The sequence below is a fragment of the Calonectris borealis genome, chromosome 15 (genome assembly GCF_964195595.1).
Source record: "Calonectris borealis chromosome 15, bCalBor7.hap1.2, whole genome shotgun sequence".
NCBI classification, from domain to species: domain Eukaryota; kingdom Metazoa; phylum Chordata; class Aves; order Procellariiformes; family Procellariidae; genus Calonectris; species Calonectris borealis.
The window spans coordinates 23,046,679-23,071,582 of NC_134326.1; the positions used below are offsets into that span (position 1 = coordinate 23,046,679).

General features: G+C 43.1%; 1 protein-coding gene across 1 annotated transcript; it reads right to left on the reverse strand.

Moving 5' to 3' along the window:
- Nucleotides 1–60: 60 nt before the first annotated feature.
- Nucleotides 61–22,503, reverse strand: TBC1D9B (TBC1 domain family member 9B). The gene is made up of 21 exons (XM_075164746.1): nt 22,311–22,503; nt 20,526–20,636; nt 17,426–17,544; nt 16,117–16,345; nt 15,225–15,483; nt 14,363–14,570; nt 14,020–14,232; nt 13,695–13,856; nt 12,929–13,079; nt 12,316–12,530; nt 11,448–11,565; nt 10,419–10,704; nt 9,735–9,864; nt 8,476–8,574; nt 7,566–7,634; nt 6,173–6,413; nt 5,741–5,806; nt 5,515–5,586; nt 3,917–3,964; nt 3,440–3,546; nt 61–2,532 (listed from the first exon to the last, which is right to left on the reverse strand). Exons 1-21 carry the CDS (start codon nt 22,426–22,428, stop codon nt 1,840–1,842), a joined length of 3,714 nt encoding a protein of 1,237 aa, XP_075020847.1. The 5' UTR covers nt 22,429–22,503; the 3' UTR covers nt 61–1,839.
- Nucleotides 22,504–24,904: the final 2,401 nt, after the last annotated feature.

Below are 24,904 nucleotides of genomic sequence, written 5' to 3' on the forward strand. Positions count from 1 at the left end.
GACAAAGAACAAGCAATACTCCACGAGCTCAGAGAAATAAAAGGCAGTCAAGGTTGCCTATAGGATTCTGGTTCATTTATTGAGTACATGACAGATAAGACAGACAGACTGTAAAATCACATGTATTATTTGTACTTTTAAAAAATTACAATAAATTACTGAATAATTAGTAAAAGCAGTTTTACTAATGGTTGCTCTCCGGTGATACAGCACAGAGGAGGCAGAGAAATAAGAAATATGTACCAACTGTGAATACATACAGAGAATGTCACAAGGAGGAATTAACACTGAGTAGCACACCAAGTAGTGTTAAATGGGAACATCCAACCGTACGTGTCCTTCCCATCCATTATATTCCAAATGCCAGCCAAAAGCTGTAGGAAACCTTGCCTTCAGTGCAGGGTCTGCTCTCGCTGAGCAGCAGCATCTCTCGCTCCGGCCCTGCGAGGCAGATGCCTGCATAGTGAGATGAATTTATCTGTAGGAACAGCATTAATTTTTCTTCCTCGGAGCGCACACCCTACTACCAGAAGGCTAACTCTTAGTTTCTTCTGGTCTTAACTGATTTAAAAGAGCAGTCACTCAGTCTCCCAGTTATTTTTTGTCTCTAACTGGAAAGAGATCTAGTCTATTGAGGTTTCCCGTAATGGGCTGATGGCAGAGGGCCACACTGCTTCGAATTCTTCCTCTTTAGGTATAAATGCCCTTTGATGTGTAGTAGTTTCTAAGAGCACATCCATTGCTAGACTCTTTGTACAGGAGGTGTTCAGAAGGGACACACTGAGCAGCTGCAGGTGACACAACACTCCTGCACATCTTCCTGCCCTGAGCATTTGTGAGGGCTGACTGATCAGAGCATTCTCAGGGGTCCTCCTAAAAACCGGGCCCATCACTAGCTAGTAAAAACAGAGAATCAGCAAGAAACAATGAATGTTTTCTGTACCAACAGGGAAAGTCCAGCAGACCAGTGTGCTACTGCCCTGTAACACTGAGGCTGATTCACCGACTTCTAGTTTAGGAACATATTCCCTCATTACAACCGTCATGAGCCCATTGATTGACTTAATATTACTTCTGCACTGAAGTCAAGGAGCTTGTGGCTTCCCAGACCAACTAAAAACAATGGCTTTCAAAGAATTAGAAAAGCAAATGCTAGAAAAACAGGTTTGTCTGAAAACTCCTGAATACTGAAGGAGAAAAAGAGGTGGTCATACACTACGAAAATGCCAAATCACATCTGAAAGAAACCTGCAGATCTGAGAAATGTCTGAGTTACGCCTTAGGGTGCTGGGAGCAGTGGGGCACATTTGCATTATAGCTGCTGAGTCACAGAACAGCACTGAAGAACTTACAAGACTATTTATAGGTCAGGGTCCTACAGCACTTGACTACACTGCATTAGCTCTCAGACTGGCAGCCAGAGGTGAACGTGGTTTCAAGCCAGGCTGCATCTGCTGTGCAAGTTACCCAGGAACCTACAGCAAACAAGGGCAGGCAAGGAGCAGTAACTCTCTGAAATAAAACTTCATTAAAATAAAAGATACCAAAAGGCAGACATGCATAATTTATGGTGGTAATTCCATATGTCAGGGGCTATTAGGTTCTAATGGCTTTTGAGAATGTAAATCTAATTCTGTCAGCCAGAGTAGCCAAAGCAGCACCTACACAAAACAGTCACTGTCAGAAGCCCCGTATCGATTGGAATCTATTGTAATTGTGTAGTTACTGGTCTCTGATTAAACAAAACAATACCCCAAACACAAAATACCAAACCATCCTGCCATCTGCCACATTATCTCCCTGTTTTATCTCCCAAAGACAATTCCTGCTTTCTTGAGTTCACCCTGACACGGAGGAAAGTTCATAGTCACTGGATGAACTGAACTGCCTCTCTACCTTCTTCTGATCTTTGATCTTTTGCAGAATGTTGACCTTTTTCTCAAAGTAGTTTACAAGGGCTGCTTCCGTCAGCATGGAAGCTAAGATCTGCTCAAAGGAGATAGACCAGTCAGTGTCAACGGTACTACCATACCTGGCAGCTGAACTACTGCCTTCACAGCCAACCAGGACCGTGTCATCTGCAATGTCTTCACACTGCAGGGAGCCTGTGCTGACCATGGAGTAGGAAGACATCGACATATCATCTTTGGTTTCATCATCTGATAGCAGCTGTAAAGGAGAGCCTTGTCCTTCCCCTGACCCATCTCCTAGAGTTTGGTTCTCCTGCTGTGTTTTTTCAGGCAGAGCATCTCCACAGGTTTTGTCCTCATGGTCAGCTAGGGGTTGCTGCTCCACTGCTGAATTCTGACTCTGTTCAGATGTTGGCGACTCCTCTTCACTCACAGGATCTTGGGTATTGTTTGCTTTGCCGTCCTCAGACTTCCTTATGGGCCTGTTGGAGAATTTTTTCCCAACCTCCCCAATTCGCAGAAGGAGACTGGCTACGGTGGCAATTGCATGGTACAGCTCTTGCTCCACCGGGTCCTCACTGAACATGTTGTAAAGGGTCTTGCATAACTCTATGAATTGTTCCTTTAAAAGACAAAGACCAAAAAATCATACTTCAGGCTGAAAAAAGTTGACAGTGGCAGATCATAGAATCATAGAATATCTCAAGTTGGAAGGGACCCATAAGGATCATTGAGTCCAACTCCCTGCTCCTTGCAGGACTACCTAAAACAAAACCATACGACTAAGAGCGTGGTCCAGACGCTCCTTGAGATGAAGCAACAGGCACCATCATGACTGACTCCTTGTTTATCTGCCTCCCCACCAAGTAAGTGGCAACTTACTGTACTGATTCAGAACAAACTCTTCTCTCTCTGCTGTAGCGGCTAAATTGAGACACAGCTAGCAATTTAATAGTGGTGGGTTTTTTTGCTGAGAGATGAACAGAGTACTCACATATTCACATCTGAGAAAAACTAAAGTTTTACTTCTGTCCTGCTACTCTTTTGTGGTTAGCTTTTAAGCATTTCCAAACTGGTTTAAGCAGCACCCATCAAGGAAATTAGAGACAGAAAAGATCACACCAGTCATCAGATGCTCTTTCCTGTAACCACATTCTTCGCTCTCCACCAAGCAGCTGTAACTCGAGGCAATACAAAACCAAAAAAGCCAAACAAGTTTATATGACTGATGGCATATTTGAAACATACTGCTCTGGAGGGAAAACATAGATCGCAGTTCTTATAGGAAAAACAGGAGGCAGAGAGAATCAAATACATTTGATTTGTGGAAACAAAGCAGTTTGTCCATGTCCACTGAGGAATTCAACACAAACGTGTGGAATTAGAGGCTTCTAAAGCTCACCAGACCAGAACAGCAGGGCAACCTACAGGCAAGGACTGAGTATGCTGGCAAAATGGCTGCACGTACTGCTGAATTCCCCACTAAGCTGTCAGTCATCTAACTGGAAACCTTCACATTCACTTCTTACCTGGCTCATTTTGGGGAGATCTTTAATGGTTTCTTTCTTGGACTCTTTTTCCTTGGCCCACATTCTTAGGTAGTATTTATAGTCCTGTGGACTGGTACCTTTCTCCTCTGCAAGGCAAGACCAAGCCACTACTGTCAGGTGGTTAATGGTTTCAGACTTAAAAAGTGAATGCTGTGCCAGCAAAAATCATGCTGGAAGCAGGTTTTATTGACAGTTCAGGAAAGCATCTACCAGGAAGGCTTCATTGTTTTCTGCTGGTTTATCTGATCCAGCTCAGCGGAGCAAAAATTTTAACACTGTTGCATCAGCTTGACTTCTCATAAATAAGTTCTATGAGTTGGCAACTTACCAAACATGATTTACAAATGTTATGATCTTGGTATGTAAAAGAGTCAGAGCAGTAAGGCGTAAGAGAGATTTATGTTCATATTATGAGAGAGACAAGACTAGAATGTGGTCTATTTATGATGAAATTACCTTTTTCTGGACCGTTCTCATTTCTCCTTCCTTTATCATCTTGGGTTTCTAAAAAAATTATGGAATTATAAAAGAGTGATTAATAGCTGATTTTCAGCAATGCAATACAACACATGAAGAACATAAGACAACTCATATACAAATTAAAATCATACAAGAATGTATTTAATAGCAGTTAGATCTCACACTGCCACATCATGTTTGGAGGAGTGAACAGAACAGGATGGAAGCAAGAGGCTGATGGGATGAACTGGATAAAAAGCCACACTGAAAAAGTGGGTTGAAGAGCTGAGGTAGAGTGCAGAACTCTTAAAAGAAAGGGTGAAACACTGATATGAAAGACAGCTAAGCAATGTGATAGCTTAAAGACAAAGAAGTTCAGTTATCCAAAGCAAGATAATGAACAGGGAAAAAACCAAACCACCACTGAGCATGTATGTGACTAATAGACTAATATCTACACTCACCATTATTCACTGACTGAACTGACACTTGGGGAGTAATTTGCAGAGTCTAACTTCACGAACTTCGCTTCTGGTTCCCTGTATTGTCACTAGACTTTATAGGAACTCCTGGCTCAACTCAGACTGTTAAGTTAGCCATCTAACACCAAACAGCACAACTACTTACTCACTCACTTTTTTTTTGAGCATTATTATATTTTGGTAAGCATTTAGCACAAATGACATACTTTGACCTCCTATTTGACAATACCTGAAATTATATTTTAAGAAATACAGTAAATTAGTCTACTAAGTTTTATAACTCAATGGCATGCACCCTTATTCCTTTAAATTAGAAGACTCTGGAGGAGACACAGGTATCATCTACCCAGGCCAGCAAGCCTAGCACCCCCCACTCTGCTCTGAGCGTATTTTTTCCCTGCCAGTTTCTAGGGTGAGATAAACTCCACTGAAAGAAGCCAGACAAAACCTATTTTCACGAAGGTTGAAACACAATAGGTAGAATATACTAAAAGGTATCTAATTACTTATAGCACTTTATTCATAGTGGGAGTGTCATGAGAGAGGAGCAGCAGCAACAACTTCAGAGTATTTAAAATAGCACACTGGTGCCGGCAGATGATATCAGCAGTATAGCCACGCTCAATGCACATACATAATCCATGGACTGACCTTGAGATTCACAGTGCAGGCAGAAATCCAGCTCTGAGACAAAAGGAGATACTTGAGCAGCAGAAAAAGGGGTTGAGGGGACAATATCCCAGATAAAACAGAAGAAAAGGCCAGACATAGACAGACACAGAGAAGGAAACAAAAACAAGAAGAGAGACAATGAGACTTGCATGAAAAACCTAAATCATGGTGGGAGACGGGGGCTGGTAAAAGCACACTGCTCCTCCTCAGCAGTCTGTAACTGTGCTTCAGAGGGGTCCTGCATGAAATGGGCACTGAGCAGTTTAAGCTCCAAACTTCCTTCCCATCATGCAACAAAGATAGCAAACTCAAACACACTGGCAATCTTAACATACTGCCACCACGAGACCATGCTTTGCAAAAAATCACTATTCATAGCACATGGATTTGTGCTGCAACTCCTGCCTAACCTGAGAGGTAAAGGCAGCAGTGTTGTATTACCTTCTGTTGTAACGTCCTCTGTGAAATAACTTGTGGCCTCCAAAGCAGACTCTGTCTCCTCTGGATTCAGAGCTGTATTTACAGAGAAGGAAATGTTAAGATCTCTAAGCTAATTGAACAGCAGTATCACCCACTTCATTAGCAAAATTCATGAGGCATCCCTTTTCAATTGCATGTTAGAACAGACCACGCTTAATAGTAGCAATATATGAAAGCAATCACTCACCGGGAGGCAGATGCAGTTTGTAAAGTACTTTGAGTTTTTCAGTGAGGTCACCATGGTACATCCCACCTGCGAAGAAAAAAAAAATGGTTAAGAAAATAGCAATTAGGATAAAGAATCACTCTCTGCTCACAGGGTAAACCAGAATTGAGTTCACATGCAATGAGGAAATGCTAACTGCACAAAGCCCTGTGCAGAAGCAGTAAAGAAATCTACAGCAAAGCTGCATCTTGTTGGTTTGCCACTTATCGTTTCCCAAAACGGGAGACTGCCTAGTAGCAAAAAGGCATCTCTTGTTCTGCCTGAGGCTTCCTGTAAGGCTGTCACCCTCCCCTCATGACAGTGCAAACATCACTATGTCCTTTTAGTTCTCTGCTTGGAAAAGGACAGAAACAATTTTTGCAATATTCCATCATCTCCAAAAACACCACTTACTCATCCCTGTCACAAACTCCTTGAAGTTAATGAGAGAATCCCTGTTCTCATCCAGAAGCCGGAACAAACGCCCTGATAGCACAGGTGTATGTGCGCCACAGGACCAGGGGGTCAAACTGATGAACAGCTCTTTGAACTGCTCCATGTCTATGCGATACTGCTCCAGGTAGGGCAAACTCTGATCTCGGCGGGCAGCTGCAGCACGATTATTTCCCCAGTAACAGCTCATCAGATACTTTGCCTTTGGAGGGAAAGGATGAATAGGTCAGATTATACTACACTACAACAATCCACAGGAATGGAGACTTCGCTATAGCTCAAGAATAGCATTGAGTAAGCAGAGGAGAGACATTTCAGGACACACTGTTTCTCTCTCCTGTTATTCCTAGCGTTACTTCACTACAAAACAGTATGAAATGAAGGAAGAGACAGGGATTTCACGAAAAGCACAAAGAACAATTTTAAATTAAAAATATAAAAAACATGATTTCAGGTTTGAACGAAATGACACTCAGGCTTTACTGCAAAGGGAACACACGTTTTAGAACTAAGCCTCTCTTTCTGAGTCTACAGCACAGTGCAACTCAGTTTGCAAAACTGACTGTCAATATTGATTTGCAAAACTCATTGTCAATACTTCTCAATACAGAAGACTGAGATACCACATATAAAGAACTTTGTAAACATGGGTGATAGAAATAAAATTAAATGAAACAATGCAAGTAGTAACATTGTTGACCAAGGGGCTAATACCAAAAATGTCTGATACAAACTGGGACCTTATTATTAGGTAATTATGGGGAAGGAAAATTGTCTAGCTTTAGTAATTTCATCACAGTGTGACAAAGAGGTCAATTCAGTCATGAGGAAATAATCTGGAACCTGTTCTTTTCTCCAACAAGGTAGTTTAAGCAGATAGTTGGGAGTGTTGCCTCTGTTCAAAGTCTTACTGGACTTGGTAAATGCAATTGGCTAATATCACTCTTTTAAAAATACATACACTGACAAATAGAGGCAAAACACTTAAGTAATTTTGTCACAATTACAGAGCAAGTCAATGGCAAACTTGAGAAGAAAAACTGAGGTACAGTCAATCCTAGCTCCCTGTTCTAAGTGCTATGTGACATTCCTTTCCATTGACTCCATGATCTCTTTCTGAAGTATCATTCAAATACTGCGAATGTGTTTTGGCAGAAGGGGAAAAAAAAAAAAAATAAAATCAATCGGATAGTAATAGGGCCAGTCTCACTGGCATCACGTATAACAGAATGCCACATCTGTTTCTGATAGGTCGGATTAAGAATCAAAGCAAAGTCACTGCTTCCCTTTCAACTTATTTTGATATTTGTTCTCTCTGTGTCAGAACACATTCTTCCTCACTCTAGCTTCTTACCTTGAACACTACATACAGCTCTTCCAGTTCTTCAATAGAGAAACCAATGTCACTAGACACAGCTCGGACCTATAGTTAGGGAGAAAATAAGAGTGAACAATTTATTTCAAAGCTAGAAAAATTAAATATGGCTCACTGAAAAAATCTGTGTAACACAGAAGAGAAGAAAACAAGTGCAAGGAGATAAGACACAGGATGGGAGGAAAAACACAACCAGTCTAATACCTCCCATTGCTATGGATTACAGGTCAGGAAGACAGTTTCTGGTGAAGCAGAAACTGCTGACATTTTGAGCAGCTAGAAAAAATTACTGCGCTTATTTCCTGTTTGTGCAGACCTGACTGTGCACACTGTGTTGCTCCTCCCTCTTGTTTTTATCTTCCTATCTTTGACCCAGATACATTGAAAAACAACAGTGAAAGAAACATGTGGATGAAGTTCTCCACCTAGGACATGGGACATAATTGCAATAGATATGGATACTCCCCTTTGGCCATGAACCCTTCTGTAAAATTCCCTGATGCGCTAGCATACTCTCTAAATGTCAGGAAAACAATTACCTGCTAGCTAGCTTTTCTCAAAGATTCCAGGCAACCAGTAAACCAGACAGCACTAGGCAGTGGAGGCTATTACAAGGCTTACAAGTGGTTTTTATCTCCCTCCATGCCAAATATCTCATTCAATCACGCCCTGGCACTTCAATCCATTTTATTAGATTAACTAGAACCATACGAAGAAGAAACCTGAAAATCCATTATTCCAGCCAGTAAATCCATTTTTCACATGAACTGCAATTCTTTAAGTCACTTAAAACTGGGTCTGCTACAGTGCAAACTTTCTAGATGCTTACAGCAAAACACATTCCATTAATATGCTGTTTGGTAGCTCATTCAATCTGGGAGTCACATACCACACTCTTCTTGGCTGTATCCTCCAGAGACTGGATCACTTTCAGCCTTTGTTTAAAACGCATTTGTTCAATGTCGTCTGCCTTCAAATTGCTAAATTTCTACAAGAAAGGAAGCAGACCAGGTCAACATCATCTCCTAAAGAAAGAACAATCCCTGTTCAGTTACATGTTCTTTAACAAGTGTACTATCCCCCGATGATCTAAAACCCCTAGAAGCCTTTTACCAGCAGCAAAAAGATGAGAAAAAACTTGAGCTCTATCCCCTATTCACCCCTGTCCTACAAGAGAAGTCATTCAGAATTCATGAGAAATCCAACATCAGAAGTTTCTGAAAACAGCTGGAAAAGCATGTCAGGACTGACAGAAATACAGGTCATGTACTGTGGCAGAGATAAGAGAATAGAGAGGCTGTCATTCCTTCCAGCCCTGTTTTTTAATAGGACCCATATAAGATTCAGCTAGAAACACCAAAGTTAATAGGCTTTTCTACTGACTAGGTCAGACAAGCAAGATGAATTTGGTGACACTCTTTTATAAAAGAAACCGAGAACAAACAGAGATGGCAGATTTGAAGAAACAAACAAAATACCCAGCAAAATGATAGCTGCCTGACTGTAAGCAGCTGGAAGGGGACAGGATGAAGAACAGAAGATAAAACGGGAAACGAATCCACATTTACTACAATGTAGCAGAGAAGAAATGTCAAACACCAGTTCTCTTGCCTGTGTTCTTTCCATCATTCAGATACAAATTTCTTATGAGTTTGTTCGCAGCATGAATAATGAGGTACACCTCCACCAGTGCAGAGGTATTTCAACAGCATTGGCACCACTCTCGGGCCACCTTCCTATTACTATAATGTGGATCCCAGAACAGGATTCCTGTGCACATGAACTGGGATGCTTCCATGTTTCTGCAGTATACCTCACAATTTTTACCCTGATTTTCCTCCCCAACTCCCTAGCACTGACAATCCTCACATACAAGTAAGAATGGAGAGTGTTTTGGCAAAGCAGGAAGAAATCTCTGGTCTGTAATTTTTACTTATTTGCAGTCTTGGTTTTAGTCTCCACTGGTGGTGGGGAGACTCTGTAATCCACAACAGCCAACAGCGTTAGGCTCTTCTCGTACCAAACAGGGGGATTAATGGCTTGAGCACCTCAAGCTATGAACACTGTTCAAATTCAGGTTGCACAAAGTATAAAACTGGATGTTAGTAGAGAAAAATCTCTTGGGCAAAAACTAAGCCAGAACCTTACCTCATAGGATGTTTTGATGAGTTCAAAGATGTCAATTTCAAGTGGCGGGTCATCTCCACTCGTCAGTAAGGCGTGCAAGTGGGGAATAGGGGGAGAGACGCTCTGTCTGTTAACTACGTTGTCCAAATATCTGTGGGGAAAAAAGAGAACAGATGCAAGACTCCAGGATTAGGGTCCAGGAAAAGAAGTAATATCCTAAACGCATCATTCCCAACTTCTTTGTATCATTAATCTAAACATGTAGGAAAATTTAATTTTTCCCAGCTCACCTGCAATGCTACCTCCAATGTATCTGAAGTAAAGTTGATTTTCACCCTATTTTTGGGGTATCTACTCTTTTTAAAGTGGGCTTCAAATAGTAAGCTGAAGATCTTGCTGCACATAGAAGAGATTCACGTTTCAAACAAGGAAGTCTTACATTTACTAGACTTGGGAGATATCTGCTTAATAAAGTTTTATGCTTCTAGAATGCGATTCCTGCCAGGATCTGTTCTTAATAGTAGATCAGAATTCTTCTGTGAGTTTCGGATAAACAAATCGGAGTTCAAACTGAGAAGCAGGAATGCATTATGCTGCAAAGCAAACAATTCCAGAAATATGGGATTCCTCCATACTTGAGCCAAAAATTAATTTCAGCTGTTGTACCATTACTATTCAGTTATAAATAAGAACAATGAATGGTACCTGCCCAGAATAGTCATGGCTTCACCTTCATCACAGCACTGTAACAACTTCTCCATGTTGGCATCAAGTATGGCTAATGACACCTGCAAGATAAACTTGATTCCCTCATAGAAAAAACAGTCGACAATGACCACGGCACTCTCAAAGGGCATGACACTGAGAAAAAGAGTGAGAAACCAGGAAAGGGATATGGTGGAAATCACTCCCAAGTCCTGCATCTTTTCTGACAGCTGTGGAAGATACTCTCGTGTAAGTTCTTCAAAGATGCCTTGGTCCACCAATGCACCTGGGAAGACAAACAAAAACAATCGTAGAACTCAAATTGGTGGTACCATGGTGCTATACCGTGGCGGTATCATGGTACTGTACCCAAGCTAATCAATTATTAAACAAAATAGTGTAAGTTCACTTTAATTTCATATAAGCGTTTTAACATCAGAACTAAAATAAATATACATTTATTGAGATTTGTTCCCTGTTCTCAATAAAAACAACGTATTTAGATAGAGACTATTCCTACATTGCAGAGCATGCAGAAACAGAATCTCTCATTGATCTATGCATTTTCCCTGAAAGGAGGGGTGGAAGATTACTGATATTACAGTATTTACATCAAAGTATACTCTTTTATACAGACCAACTTTAAAGGCCCGTGAAGCGGTGCTTTCACTAACCTTTCCTGGGAGCCTATTCCAAAGATTTAATACGTCATTCAGATGGGTAAAAAATAACCCAATAATTTTCTTCTAGATATACCTCCTTACTGCTAACGGTCCCTCCTGCTACCAATTTTTAGTGACTTCATCTTCCTTGTTACTACAAGGTAGTACTACTACCTTGGTAGCCTGTAGTGTCTCTTCCTACGTCTCCATCACACACCTGCAACTTTAAAGGGAACAGGGTTGTGCTTCGTCATCTTTAAAATGCATCACATTTAATTCACTCTGAAACAACAAAATGTTCCTGAGAGATGCTGGTGCAACTGTAGCTGAAAATCCAGGCTCCAGCATGAATTCGACAAAGACTCACCCACTACTCTTGTGTTGTAGTAATCTGGCAACATCCGCTCACATAAAGCCACTAGGAGCCAGAAAGCCTCTTCCTCATTGCAGTATAGCAACAGTACTGACGTAACAATGTTCATGGCCTACGAGCCAGCAGAGTTAAATATGCAGATATAGGAGAGAAACGTGAAGATGTTCATGAAAGCTCTGTCATTACAGACCAGCTAAACTTAAAAAGCACGAATACAGCAAAACTGTCACTGAGTCACATCTCTTTCCAGCTTTTACTGGTATCTGAGTCAATAGATGACCTTGAGCCAATCTGCCTTCCTGTTTCAGTTCCTCTATTTGTGAAGCAGCAAATAATATAACTACTTTTTGTCAAGCACTTTTGTTAATCAATGTGACTAAGTATAGTTTTCAAAGTTTTCATAAAAAGCTTTGTAACAATTTGCTCAAAACAGAACAGCATAATGAGAACCTCTAATACCAGAGCAATACACAAAATGAATCTGCATTTCCACTAAGTTGTTTCACAAACCAGCAACTGGCTTCATTTTCAATATACTGCCCATGTGCATCATCAATTATTCGATTTAATTGCTCTTTTTAATGAAACCAGAAGATGTTTTTGCTGAACTATGGGAAGCTCTAGCAGAAAAACTAGTAAAAGACACTGTCATTACACCTAACAGAAATGCGCAAAGTCTATTTAAACGCTGATTCCAAAGGATAGTTAAGAGATCTTGCAACATTACCACTTTTTTCCTACTCTCACACCACTACATGGACAGCGTGAAGGAAAATTTTGAAACTGAACAAAAAACTGCAGAAAAAGTCCAAGTCAATCATGGTCACTGTGTAGGATAACAAGTCTAAGACTTCTTTCTTACCTGACAGTACCCAATTGTTGGATTTCTGAATGCATAAGCTGTTAAGACTCTCCGGAGGGCAGCAATTCCCAACTCATTCTGGAAGGCAGGATGTTCTGGCATAGAACGGTGCAGATCTCTCTCTATTTCCTCTGTAGCAAGATTGTACTTTCCCATTGACTTTTCCACAAGATCTGCATAGTAACCAGGATGAGTCACCATCTCATTCCAAGCCCCTGTAACGACAAACAAATACTGCTTCACCTCATGAGCTTTGGAATACAGATTTTATGCCCCCAGTTTCAAAGAGGCAGCCAGGAAGCACTACATGAACTCATCAACTACAAATAGATATGAAAGTATAGTAACAAACTGATTGTTAAATCATCATGTTAGAGTCTAGGTTGCAACACTGAAACGCAAAGGAGGCCAAAGAGCTACTATGCTCATAAAGAAAATAATCTCAGGAATGCGATCATTGCATTTTTGGCAAAAACACCGTGAGGTATCATTCAAGTAGAGTTAACTTGTGATTAATTTCTTCTGAAATGAGCTAAGATTTATACCTTTTCCTTTGAGATGTGCAGAAAGCTTATTCCTGCTAGCTGTCAAAGTATTCAGCACAACGTCCTACCTGAGAAAAGGAGCCACAGCTCTCCACGAAGATTCTCTGGGATTCCTTTTTGCACCAGCTCCCTAGTCTTGGCAGTGCGATACATACACATCCCTCGCCCATATTCAAAGAAATGAATGTTCCAAGACTCTTCCTTCATCTTCTCCTTTGCCTTCACAGGAACAAAGATGGCCATTTTAGGAGATTAATGCATTTTTATGTTTGTAGGACTGGTGATTTCTGGGCATACTCAGGCCTACACTTCACAAGAGAACTGCACTGTGACATTTAAAGCCTGCCTTCTTCCTGCTGAATAAAAGGGTGTATGCTAATCTACACTGTTCTGAATCAGTTCTGACCTTGCTTAAAGTCAAGTCTTTACAATGCTAACATAGGCTGTGCAATGGCATTACACCTTGCAAATCTCTACATAAATGCAAGCAGAACCATGGTCTAAGATGATTAACTAGCAAGCAGAGATACCAGTTCTCTGCTTTCTTGATCTGAAAAAAAGTAGTTCTTCACAGACATGAATTTGCATCCCAGAAGCCCAGTAATACTAATTTCTCAGCCTCTAGTCAAGTATCTCAGGTATCTCAGTACTCATAAAGTAAGCTGACGGTCAGGTTACATCTATGCAGCACTATCATTGTGACAGACACAGCAGTGATACTACAGGACTGACCAGGGATAAAATGCATTTTCACAGTCTTAGAGTAGGACAGGAAATCTGCAACCTACTGCAAACTATTTAGAGTTAATTGTTTTACGTTAAAATATTATTTACCCCTTTGGGTCCCAAGAGCTCCTCGGAATTTCTTCTGAAGAGTTTCAGTAGTCCCTGCGAGGCTGTTGGCACTTCCCCCGCACAGAAGTTGACAGGTCGATTGCTGAGAGCAGACGCGGGGCTAACTGCAAGTGGGCTGCTGGAAGGCAACTCTGGAACCTCCTGAACAACAGAACATAAAGCATCTGAGCTCAGGCAGCCTCCCTCCTCTGCTAACTGTCTAACAAAGAGACATCATTTGCTGGTAATGAGCACTGTTAACACACTGTAAGGAGCATTACTGTGAAAAGCTGACAAATGCTCCTCCCAGCTATTTCCTTAATACCTCGCAACCAGGATCACCCAAATTCCACTTCCATTCCCTGTCGCTGCCGCATGGTTTCTTGGATGGCGTTCTCTGCAAGAAGTCAGAGATCCTCTGTACCAAGAAATCTCGGTCTTTTAGATTGGCAAAGAAGAACGTCATTTTACTTTTAGTGCTGATGGACAGAGGGCTGGGCAAGACACTGGAACTATCTGCTTTCTCAACTATTGTCACCTAGAAGACAAAGACAAAGGCCATTTGGATCCAGCAGATTCTCCATTACCTATAAAGCACTGCACAAAACTAGAAGCACAGAGAAGACAAGAAAAGCCTGTAGTCTTAATATACAGCTAAGAATCCCCACCTCCCTGAGAGGAATGATGAGATGACAGGCCTTCTCTGCCTTGCTGGCAAAACAGATGTAATTGTTGGAAACAAACATCTGGCCAGGAATATGCATCTTGTTGAATGGTGTCCACAAGGTACAGTCTGTATGTCCATCCAGGCATTCATCCTTGGGCAACCGGAAAGTGGCACGGTAGCACTCATTTTTGGCTCGAGCATCCAGGTCTCTGAGGAAAAGTAAAGAGTAGTCCCCAGAGGTTTTTTCTCACTTGAAAAAAAAAACCCACTCAAACACTAATGTTAAGTGTTCACTCCATTCACAACCTTCAGACTGTGCTGTGTATTCTTAGTATTCATTTCTCTAACTGAGATGCCACCCCTGACTCCTCTTTCAGCCTTCAGACATGCTTCACTGACAAGGTATCTCCTGCAATACAAGGTAAAATATGCAAGTCCATCTGTGAAACTTAAATGTTTGATCAGATTCTGAAACTGCAGAGAACAGCCCCCAGCAGGAGGATTTATTACAAAACAAATGTACATTACTTTTTATAAATCTTCAACTTCAGACAAAGGGGGCTGATGTCATTTTCTTCTTTCACGCTTTTTTTTTTTAAAACAGGATTTTCAACAGTTTTTAGTTGAAAATTCCTTCTGACAGTGCCTAGTCATGCATGAGAAAGACATGAGGGTGTGTGTGAATTCAATACCGATTTGGGATGGAAAAAAAAAGAATAGGCAGAGGGCTAATGACTGAAATAAGTGATGCAGCCCTTAGAGTGAGAAAACCCCAGTGGCACCTGGGAGCTACAGAATAATGCAGATTTATTGTTACAATCCCCTCCTATCTGTCTTCTCTTTTCATTGCTGGAAACATATACCTTTTCAATGCAGAGATGTTCTTAAGAGGCCTCCTGGGTTTTGGGAGGGACTTGTCCTGTAGGAAGCTCTCATTATCCAATAGCTGCCGCATAGCAATGTTAGCCAGCTGCTCCATCAGCTTGAATGTCTCGTTGATGTTGAGAAACATGGAAAAATAAAGTTCACTGTCCCTTGTGCTTACTTTAATGCACTCAGGGAACAGCAGTGTAGCATTTTTTTCTAGCTGGGTTACATCCACCCACTGGATCACCAGTGTCACTGGGAAAAAAAGTTTAAAAACACCTACTATTACAATTCGAGGCAAAACAACGAACAGAAATTAAACTCAAGCAGCAAGTAAGCGCGCAAGGTAGCAGCATTTTCCCCTCTTACAAATGGAAAATTCTCTTCTTCATACTTTTGCTGGGTTCTCCAAAAATACTTGGAAATAATCTTTGGGATTAACTAGACTAGAAATAATGCCGTTCCAAAAGGACTATCTCCCATCCAGTAAATGCTTTCAACAATTACTCAAGTTTTCATTCTTTCTTTACAGCAAATTAGCTTTGCACTCAGGAGTTCAAGCTTTGTAAATACTGGGTCCTGGCGGTGGTTCCAAATATAAGCCACCAAGGTAAAAATATTGCTTGGTTCTCTAATCCAGTTGGAGTAAAACTTCAGGTGTACTTGTACAACTTGAGAAATGTTTTGAAAAATGACTCAGGCATTCAGTCTAAACGTCACTGAAGTGCCTATGAGTGCAAGGACTGATCTATGTGTTGAGCTAGAGCTCAGAGGTTTCCTAAAAGGAAAACAACTGCCATCTTAAAAAAAAAGTTCACACAAAAGATCAATTGCATCAAAAAGATCATGGGAAACGGCAGAAAAACAACTAGCAGGCTTATAACTCACCCTCTTTGCCCAGCAGGAAGGAGTAGAAACAGAGGTGATTGACGGTGAGGTACAGCCAACCTTGCCTGGGTACGCGCCCCTTCCAATAGCTGCAGGAATAGTAATTGACCAACTTCTCCACCTCGGGCATCCCAAACTGCTTCCGCATCTTCAGTTCAGCCTCTTTGAATTTACCTGGATCCTCTTCACTCTGGGGCTGCTCATTCTTATTCTCTTCAGCAATAATTCCCTGAAAGGACATGGGAGGAGGGAGAGACGAAATGGAAGGGAACATGCCTGCTGACAGACATAATATACAGCAAAAGGTCACAGCAGCAATCCAGAAGACAGAAAGAAGAAACACGACACAGCAGCTATCATTTCTCCTGTCACGTTAGAGAAATAGTAAAGATGCGTAGAAAGAGCAGTCAGACAGTCAGGGGGTCTGTGATCTGGATCTACTCCTGAACGCGTGCAGCAAGCATTCATGTTTAACGTTTGACTGAGCTTCTCACGGCTGGCCTGGTAACACTTTGAACACCCTGCAGGAGAACTGAAGTCTACTTTCACTTGCAAACATGCTTCTTCAACAGGAAGAAGATCATCTGCCAGGAAGGGCAGAACTCTGCAGTCTGTCAGATCTTGACTGGCCAGAAGGAAAAACGAATGACCACAATCTCTCTCACACACAGACACACGCAGAGAAAATATAAAGAATCTGACTGGAGTACTGGAAAAAACTCAAATTGCTGCTGTTCAATAAAAAAACTGTATTTATAAATTTCTGCTCTGGAGAATTTGTGGGCTGGGAATCTGAAGTGTGTTAACTGCCACAAAGTGAGACACCTGTCTGACTCAGAAGTCAGTGGAAGTTGGGGTGCAGTTCCTTTACAACCTAGACGCCTTTTAGATCATCGTAGCAGGGCAAGTACATTGCTTGCAAACTAGAATTCTCTCTCTGCCGTATTTGCTGCTAGATGAACCCTCTTTAAACATTCTCTCTGCATCAAAGGTATAATCAGCAAGCATTTTAAAGAGGTATTATATTTTAATTTGTAGGAGCACCCTAAGCAGGCTGTTCCTTGAGATCCACTGCTCATAACCTTTTCCCGCCCAATACATTTGCCCAGTGTTATGACTGTAACATGATGCTGATAACAGTGCATGCATTCCATGACAATTCCAAATGTATGTATGTCTGAAAAGGGAGCAGAAAGAAGTTTTGCAATGGAGCTCTTGCTCCCTTCCTCCCAAGGGTAAAAAATTCTTAAAACCACCTCCCCATTCTTTCTCAGGATCTGGAAGTCCTTCAGGGAAACATGTCGCTTACATGTATCTTGCCCTTGACAAAGGTGGTGATATCTTCTTCGTTATCAAAGATGGATAGAGTCTGCAGTAAGTTATTCTCCAGCCATTCCCAATGCTTTGTGATCTCTTTACGAGATGATCCTAATTGAAGGGGTGAAAGATGATGGAAAGAGGAAAGAAAAAAGACATTAGAACAAGGTCTTTTTTGCTCCAAGTTCACGGCTGGAAACTAATAATCACCAAACAGTGATCAGGACAAATCAAACACACCAACTGTATACATGTCAAGGATATTTTGTGTACACCAACACTATGTTTCTAATGAAATGTCTCCACTGCCACCAAGGATAAACAGCACACTACCAACAGATCATCCTATTTGACAGTGCACACCAAACACAGCTTTTTTCCCCAGATAAAAAGCATTCTTATGTTCCAGACGAGAAGTACTCTTTTAATTCCTGGTACTCTAGAACAAAAATCATGAACTTTCAGAAGAACCTTGAAATTTCAGAACAACTGAAGTTTTTACACCTACAAAGAGGTTCCATTTTCCATGGGCAATGGTCAGCAGAGAGCATACGATTACAAAACAAAAAGCAACCAAAATATTCACAAATAGTTCTTTGCTTTCTTAAATAAAAATGTCTCAGCAAAACTTATAACAGTTAATTGTCTTTAACCATACAGTCCACAAGAGTTCACAAAGGATAAGCGTCACTGTGTAACCAATTTAAAGAACTTTTCTATAGAAAGTTGCCTTAGTTAGTTGTCATTAACTCTTTCAAAGATTTGTGTTTACTAAAAGATTTCTTCCTCTCTATCAACTGCTATCACTATATTCTCTTATAGGCAGAAAAAAATGCAGAAGAAAAAAACAGCAATTCAATTTTTTTTAACAAGATAAGAAACATCGTTAAATGCAGACAAAAAGAAATCTGTTTAAATGCAAATCAAAGACATTTGTAAGTTTCTCTTCGCCAAGTTCCAGGAAATTTATCTTCTGAAGTTTCATACAAAAGCAGTGGGATATCTAAAAATGTTAACAGCATGACTCCCACTACTCGCTTTCTCTGTGAGTACATTAGACCCCTCCATGTGGTTAATGATGGAAAAGAAGAAAGGAGCAGACAACACAAGCAGTTCCCTAAAGCTATTGCTCTACCTGACTTCCTTTTTTAAAAGGCAGCTTCAGCAATGAAATAGCCCTCACATATTTGTAGTTGGATACCTAACCACAAAGCCCAACGCCAGCTAATCTGTGGTTTCATAAGCAAAAATAACTCCAGGACCTGAAACCAAAAACTAGAAGCAAGTAAGCTGTTTTGTCTCAAAGGACTGCAGGGCTATGAATTTAAGTTTGTATGTACAGCCCAATGGATTAGACAACAAATATTTTTTCTTTTGTGTGTAAGCTTACTTGAATCTATCCTAGCCATCTGACAATGTTTATAAAGCATAAATGATTTTGAGTAATATGAAATGGCTTATTTTAAGGGCACAGAATTATCAATAACAGGATGCTTTGGTTGTGGAAAAAACCCACAGGTCCAGCAACAATGGCAGGGGAATAAAGTCTGAGTTCTGTTTTGTTTCATGAGCTGCATCTCTCACCAAGTGACAGCAGACAAATTGCTAAAATAAGCCAGGCCTCAATAACTGACGTCTTTCTAAGAACAACATTAGAATGGCATACATCAAGGAGTAAAATTCTGCAGTTCCAACAAAGAGAGTTGTAAGAACAAAGTGCTGAAAGGCCGAAGCTGCACGCATGACCAGAATGCTGCCCACTAGTATTTACACGATAAATTGTAAATAAAATATATGCATTTTTCAACTAGAGAGCCATATACATTTTATAACTTTAAGTGAATGCCAATACTCTTACTTTGACAGTAAAATGAGAATCAGATATGAATAAAAAAATACTTCGGATGAAGACAATGTATTTACTCCAGTATAATAATTTATCAAACTCCATTTGGTTGTTATATAGCCCATCTCATTTCACCATGCTGCATTACTTAACAATAGCTGAGCTATAGAGGCTATCAATGAAACTCCTGAAATTGTACAAAAATAACGCACTCATTGAGTGTCAAGATACTATAAAATTTCAGATTTGCACCTATGTGGCCACTAAATATTCTGTTTTTTTCCACGCAGTTTCTGGCCTGCCATTTTGTTTTCTGTCTTTCCTCCTCTCTGCCTCCTCAAAAGGGAAACTGAGTTTCTGTGAAACACAGCAACTTCTAAACCTCTCTTCTGCAGAATTTAAGTAGCTCTGCAAGGGAGAATATTGTGTTGGTTGCCTGGGGAGAAGATGGGAACAGGGAAAACAAGACATCAACATCTGTGGCCTTAGCAAATGATTACTTCATGCTCAGATTTTATGTCTCAACCACAAAGTGAGAAGTGAAGATTCTTATTATAAACAAAGTCAGTGTAACAAATATGTCTGAAGATATTTTCTCTTTAGCAACCAGTAGGACCTAAAGCCTTAATCAACGTTCACCACCAGATATTAGAAGGTTGTACCATGATATTCTAATACAGCAGCTACATTTCTCAAGTAAAAGAGGCCAAGGATTCTTGTCGTTTTAAAAAAAATATCACTGTAATATATTTTACAGAGATAGCATATCTATGTATCTATTACAGGCCAGAAATAGCAGAAAAAAAAAAATTGGATCAAGACAGTAAAGAGATTCCCCAAAGAGTGTTTGGCACCTTGAATGACCTTACATGTTCCCATCTTGTACTGTGTTCCTGGTAAGCAGGTTTTGGCACAACACTGATCGTCCCACAGCAATCTTATCACGGTTTTATTCTCTGAACAATCTCACTATGACCTTGCAAACAGATACGCCTTGGAAGAAAGAAAATTCATAACATCTGCAGAAACGGAAGCTTTTACAGAGCCTTAAGTTCCTACACTACAGTTTAAACAACACTGAGAAATTTTGTAATTTCTGGCATCTTCCACTACCCCAACAGAAGCTCTACAAAGTTTCCTGAGCAGTCACAGAATACTCTTATGCCGGGATAACTGATCATCTGAACCAAACAGACAGTAGAGTAACACAAATCCAGCCCCTGACAAGAGTCACATCAATACATACCGCACGCCACTGCCCAGTACACTTGAGAGTCCTGAGTCTGGTGCAGAATACGGTATGGGGCAACTCTGGCACTGGAATCCAAAACCACGTCTAATGTTCCCACAAGAAGACCTAGGAGGCAAAGAGAGAAAGATTAAAACAACGTAATACCAAAATGAAGAACTGGGTTAAGTAAAAATACAGGATCAACACTACAGAAAAATGCCGATGTTCATATCATGTAGGCTGTGATGGAAGAGAACGGCACTTGGTCAAGAAAATGAAGACATACATCCCAGCCACTGCAAGCAAATTACCGACTACAGCCAGTCCCACTGGTAATGGATAAAGTTTAGATGGCAATTAAATGTCTACTGAACCTCATTATAATCCTCTGCCTTCCCAGGAGAGTTTTCTAATAGAAGTGAAGTGTATTTTCCTCTGTGGAGTTTCTGTTGCTAACAGTGATTTTTAAGCCTACTAAACTAAAACACAAAAGAGTTTTCAACAGTGTATCTTTCAGCATCACCTATGCAAACAGTAGGTAAGGTAACTCATCCAAAATGGAATCAAATAGCTCTACAAAACCTGGTACTCACAGGTTTCAGTGATCTTTCTAGAAGTACTTTTATTAAACAAAGAAAGAAGGCAGAGTATCAAAATTTGGTAATACAAAAGTTTAAGTATTTTTTATATGATGTTAAATAAAAAAGCAGGCATTTCCAGAATAAATGCTGACGGCCACCAGATTTTGTAAAGCAAATCCATTTATTTCAATTAAGTCTGTCTACTAGATAAATCAAATACCTAAGGATGACACTTTGGCTTATTATTCTAGATAATGTACTATGAACATCTTTAATGCAAATTAATTTTGCAACATCCTCATGATTAGAAGTTTTCTAACATTAGAACTTGGAGAGGGAGCATGTTTGCTCCTCTGGATCGCTATTTGGGAGGCCCAGGCTCAATTCCCTGCTGATTTTTTGTTGTTGTTAACAGAACTGTGACCAAGGCACAATGTTATTTTAACAGTTTCTGTCACCAAACGTTGCTACCGGGCATACGCACACAGGGGTAGTTTTCCCGGGGCTGCACCCACACAGCTTCACCCCGGCCCAAGCACAGCACAATTTTCATACAGATATTAAAAACTACGTCGTTTGCATCCTCTAAATCTTAAAAACCACACCACAAAAAAAGATATAAAGGAAACACCTCAATAATTCAAGGCATCATGAGTATGACAAAGAAGCCGTTTTGCCAAGGGAAGAAGACCCCCACCCATCCCCGCTGCGGTTACTCGCCCTCCCTCGCCAGCCGCCGCGCCCGGGGCGGCCCGGCCACACTCCCCCCGCCGCGCCCGGCGCTGCGCGGACCCAGCCGGGGGCGCGGGCTCGGCCCCCAGCTCCCACCGACTGCGGGGGCAGGCGGCCGGAGGGACGGGGCGCCGGCCCCGCCACCGAGCGCGTCCCTGCGGCTGGGCGCTCCGGGGGTTACAAACGGCGAGGAGAAGCGAGGGGAAAGGCGGTTCGGGCTCGCCCCAGCCGGCGGGGCCTGCATCCCCCCGCCCCGGACCCCCCAGCCCCGCAGCCGCCGCCGTACCGAGGCAGGCCGCTCCCTCCCCGCCCCGACAGGACCCGCGACGCGGCCCCGGGGCGGCCCCCCAGCCCGGGTCGGGCCCTGCGGGGACACGGCAGCGGGGCAGGAGCACCCGCGCTGCCCGCGCAGCGCCGGCCCCGAGGCGGCCGGGCCGGGCCGAGCCGGGCCGGGCCGGAGCCTCCCCTCAGCCCCGCCGCGCCTCACCCGTGAGGCCGCCCCCTTTGCCGTGTCCCCGCCGGCGCTGGAGCAAAAAGAAGGGGTTGGCCCGTTCCGTGACCCAGAGCGCGCCGGCCAGCAGCACCTCCTCGGGCCCCAGCCACATCGCGGCGGGGCCGCGGCTCGGCGGCGCTGGGCTGGGCCCAGCCGGAGCGGGGGCGGCGAACGGGGAGCGGCCGGGCCGCGCGGCGGGTCACGGGGCCCGCCGGCGCCCGGCGGCCACGGCGCCCTCTAGCGGCCCGGGCCCCTCACGGCAGCGGGGCGGCGCCGTGCTGCCGCTGTGGCGCGGGAGCGAGGGCCGCGGCTCCGCAGCGGGGACGTCCTGGGTTCGAGCCCCGCTCCCCGGCGTGCGGCCAGTGCCACCTCCCTGTACCGTCCTCTGCGGGCAGCCGGGGTCGCCTCCGCCTCTGCAGAGCGGGTCCCCTCCTCTGCCTCTCGGTGGCTGGGGTGCTGCAGAAGGCATTCGCTGGGCCCTCAGCCTCCACTGCAAAGACCTTTGTCAGGGCGGCTCAAATTTGACGGGAGCGATGCACTTACATAGTAAAAAATCAGGCAGATGAGAAATCTTCCTGTGCGACCCCATGGGACCCATTGAAGCTGCCATTAACTCAGACAGACTATTTAAATGCTCCCTCCCATTGTACACGTTGTAATTTATTGGCAGGGAGCTCCCGGTGCAGCTTTGCGAGGGGCTAAGCCTTTCTCCAAACCACTGCCCCCACCGCTGCCCTCAGCTGCAGCCCCCCGCCCCCCACACAGCGGGGACACGTCCAGCTCTCCTACCCGGGCTGGCGGCGCTTCCAGCTCCCCTTTGGGTAGATGGGAATTCATTTACCCCTTTTGCTGCAAAGCACAGGCACTGCCGCGCACCACCAGCATCTCAGCCGCGGCGAGCCAGCCCGTTCCCCCGCCGGGAGAGGGGCCCCGCCGGCCTGGCAGCCGCCTCCATTTTGGTCCTTGTTCTGCGGCTCTGGAGCCCACGCAGGGCTGGCGATCAAGTCTGCAGATGGTCTCTGCAGCAAACAGGAGAGCGGGAGATGCGGCTCCTTCTTGTCCCTTGGCCATGGAGCAGCTTCCCAGTAATCTAGTGAACCGCTATTCTTGTTTTAATAACCATTAGAGAGTCTCCCTGCAAACTCTGAAAGTGTTACAACAGCAGAAAACACCAACATCTGCCACCTCCGTGCTAATTGCCCAGCTCCCAGGAAGGCGGGAATGCCGTGTTTTCTTTAGGCTACAAATCCTTTAGCCCTGGGATGATCTATCTCCTATGCTGTTGCAGTGCCCTACTCTCGGTTAGAGCCTTTGTACACTACTGTAATACAAATATTTATTAGCTGGCTGAGCTTTCAAGGCTCTGATGGCATGGCTCTGTTTGGGAGCAGCACCGTGGTTTCTGAAGGCTGGATGTGCTGCGGGAAGGGTTTGAGCACTGAAGGATCCTTCTCTGTGTTACTATCTTCTCTGCTCCTGCTCGCTATGTGCTATCTTTCACGTGGCAAATGCTGCGGGAACGTGGATTAGTATCTCCTGTATATTCACAAGCCACTTTGAACCATGTGGTCTTTAGTGGCCTGAGATTTCTAGGCACTAGTATAGCAAAATAAAACAACATTTTCTGCAGAGTGGGAAAAATCCTCTCTGAAAATGGATCTTTTGATGTCGTTCTACACTGTCCTATAAGATATATATGTAAGATACACTGGAGGGACTGGAGTCACTGGGCGATGCTCTCATCCTCCTGTGTTTTGAGAGACACCAAGCTCACAAACTCCATATTTTTAAATTGCTTTTTATTGAAATGTAGTACATTAGCAAACCCTAACTAGTCGGTATACACTATTAACATATTGGCATATACCACGTAACTACGATACAGTGTTATACTTTATATCAAAACATGTCAAGAAGTTCTGCTGCTGTCAAGCTACAATTTCACAAGGGCTGGAAGGATCTGACTGTCGGGAGGGCACCGCGCTGCCCGCCGCGCCTGCATCCCCGCAGGTCCCCGTCGCTCGGCCGGACCCCTGGTAGCTGCTGGCGTTTTTAGGTTACGTGGTCACGCCGGTGTGGTCCACCTTTGCCGCAAGCCAGTTGAAACAGACTTTTCATTTTACACGCGCTCAAATTGATGTTTTTTTTGTTGTTCGCTGCAGTTTCCCAAACCCAAAGGCTGGGGTGTCCCCTCTATGCTGGTATAAACTGATCCTGTTTCGGTGAATTCTGTGCATAGCTAGCCGTGGCCTCGAGCAGGTGATCCCGAATAGGCACGGTCGTACATCTACTTGCAACCCCCAGCAGGGCTGACTGGATAAGCAGAAGAGCGATGCTATCACTCAGTTTGCTCAGAAAGGTTATTCCCCTTTATAGGACTAGTGCGACAGATCTTACCAGTGCTGAGAGTTAAGTCTAGACATGCGGGGTGGAAAAAGTCTACCCGCTGATGTGGTGGCAACCGAGAAGGCTTTTTTTCATGTAGCACCTTCCAGTGCAAGCGCAAAGCGAGCCCAGTCAGGCGACAGGCTGGGACGCTGCCTTGCTGGCTGCAATGCAGGAACCGCACGAATCTGCGAACAGGAGCT

Bases quoted from the DNA above. Each gene is read 5' to 3' on its own strand.
- TBC1D9B (XM_075164746.1), bottom strand. From the start codon at position 22,428: ATGTGGCTGGGGCCCGAGGAGGTGCTGCTGGCCGGCGCGCTCTGGGTC. The intron at 16,346-17,425 runs GTAAGCGACATG...ATGTCCTTTCAG, and splicing joins TTGTCAAGGGCAAGATACAT to GGAATTATTGCTGAAGAGAA. The intron at 12,531-12,928 runs GTAGGACGTTGT...TTGTCGTTACAG, and splicing joins GCTGTGGCTCCTTTTCTCAG to GGGCTTGGAATGAGATGGTG.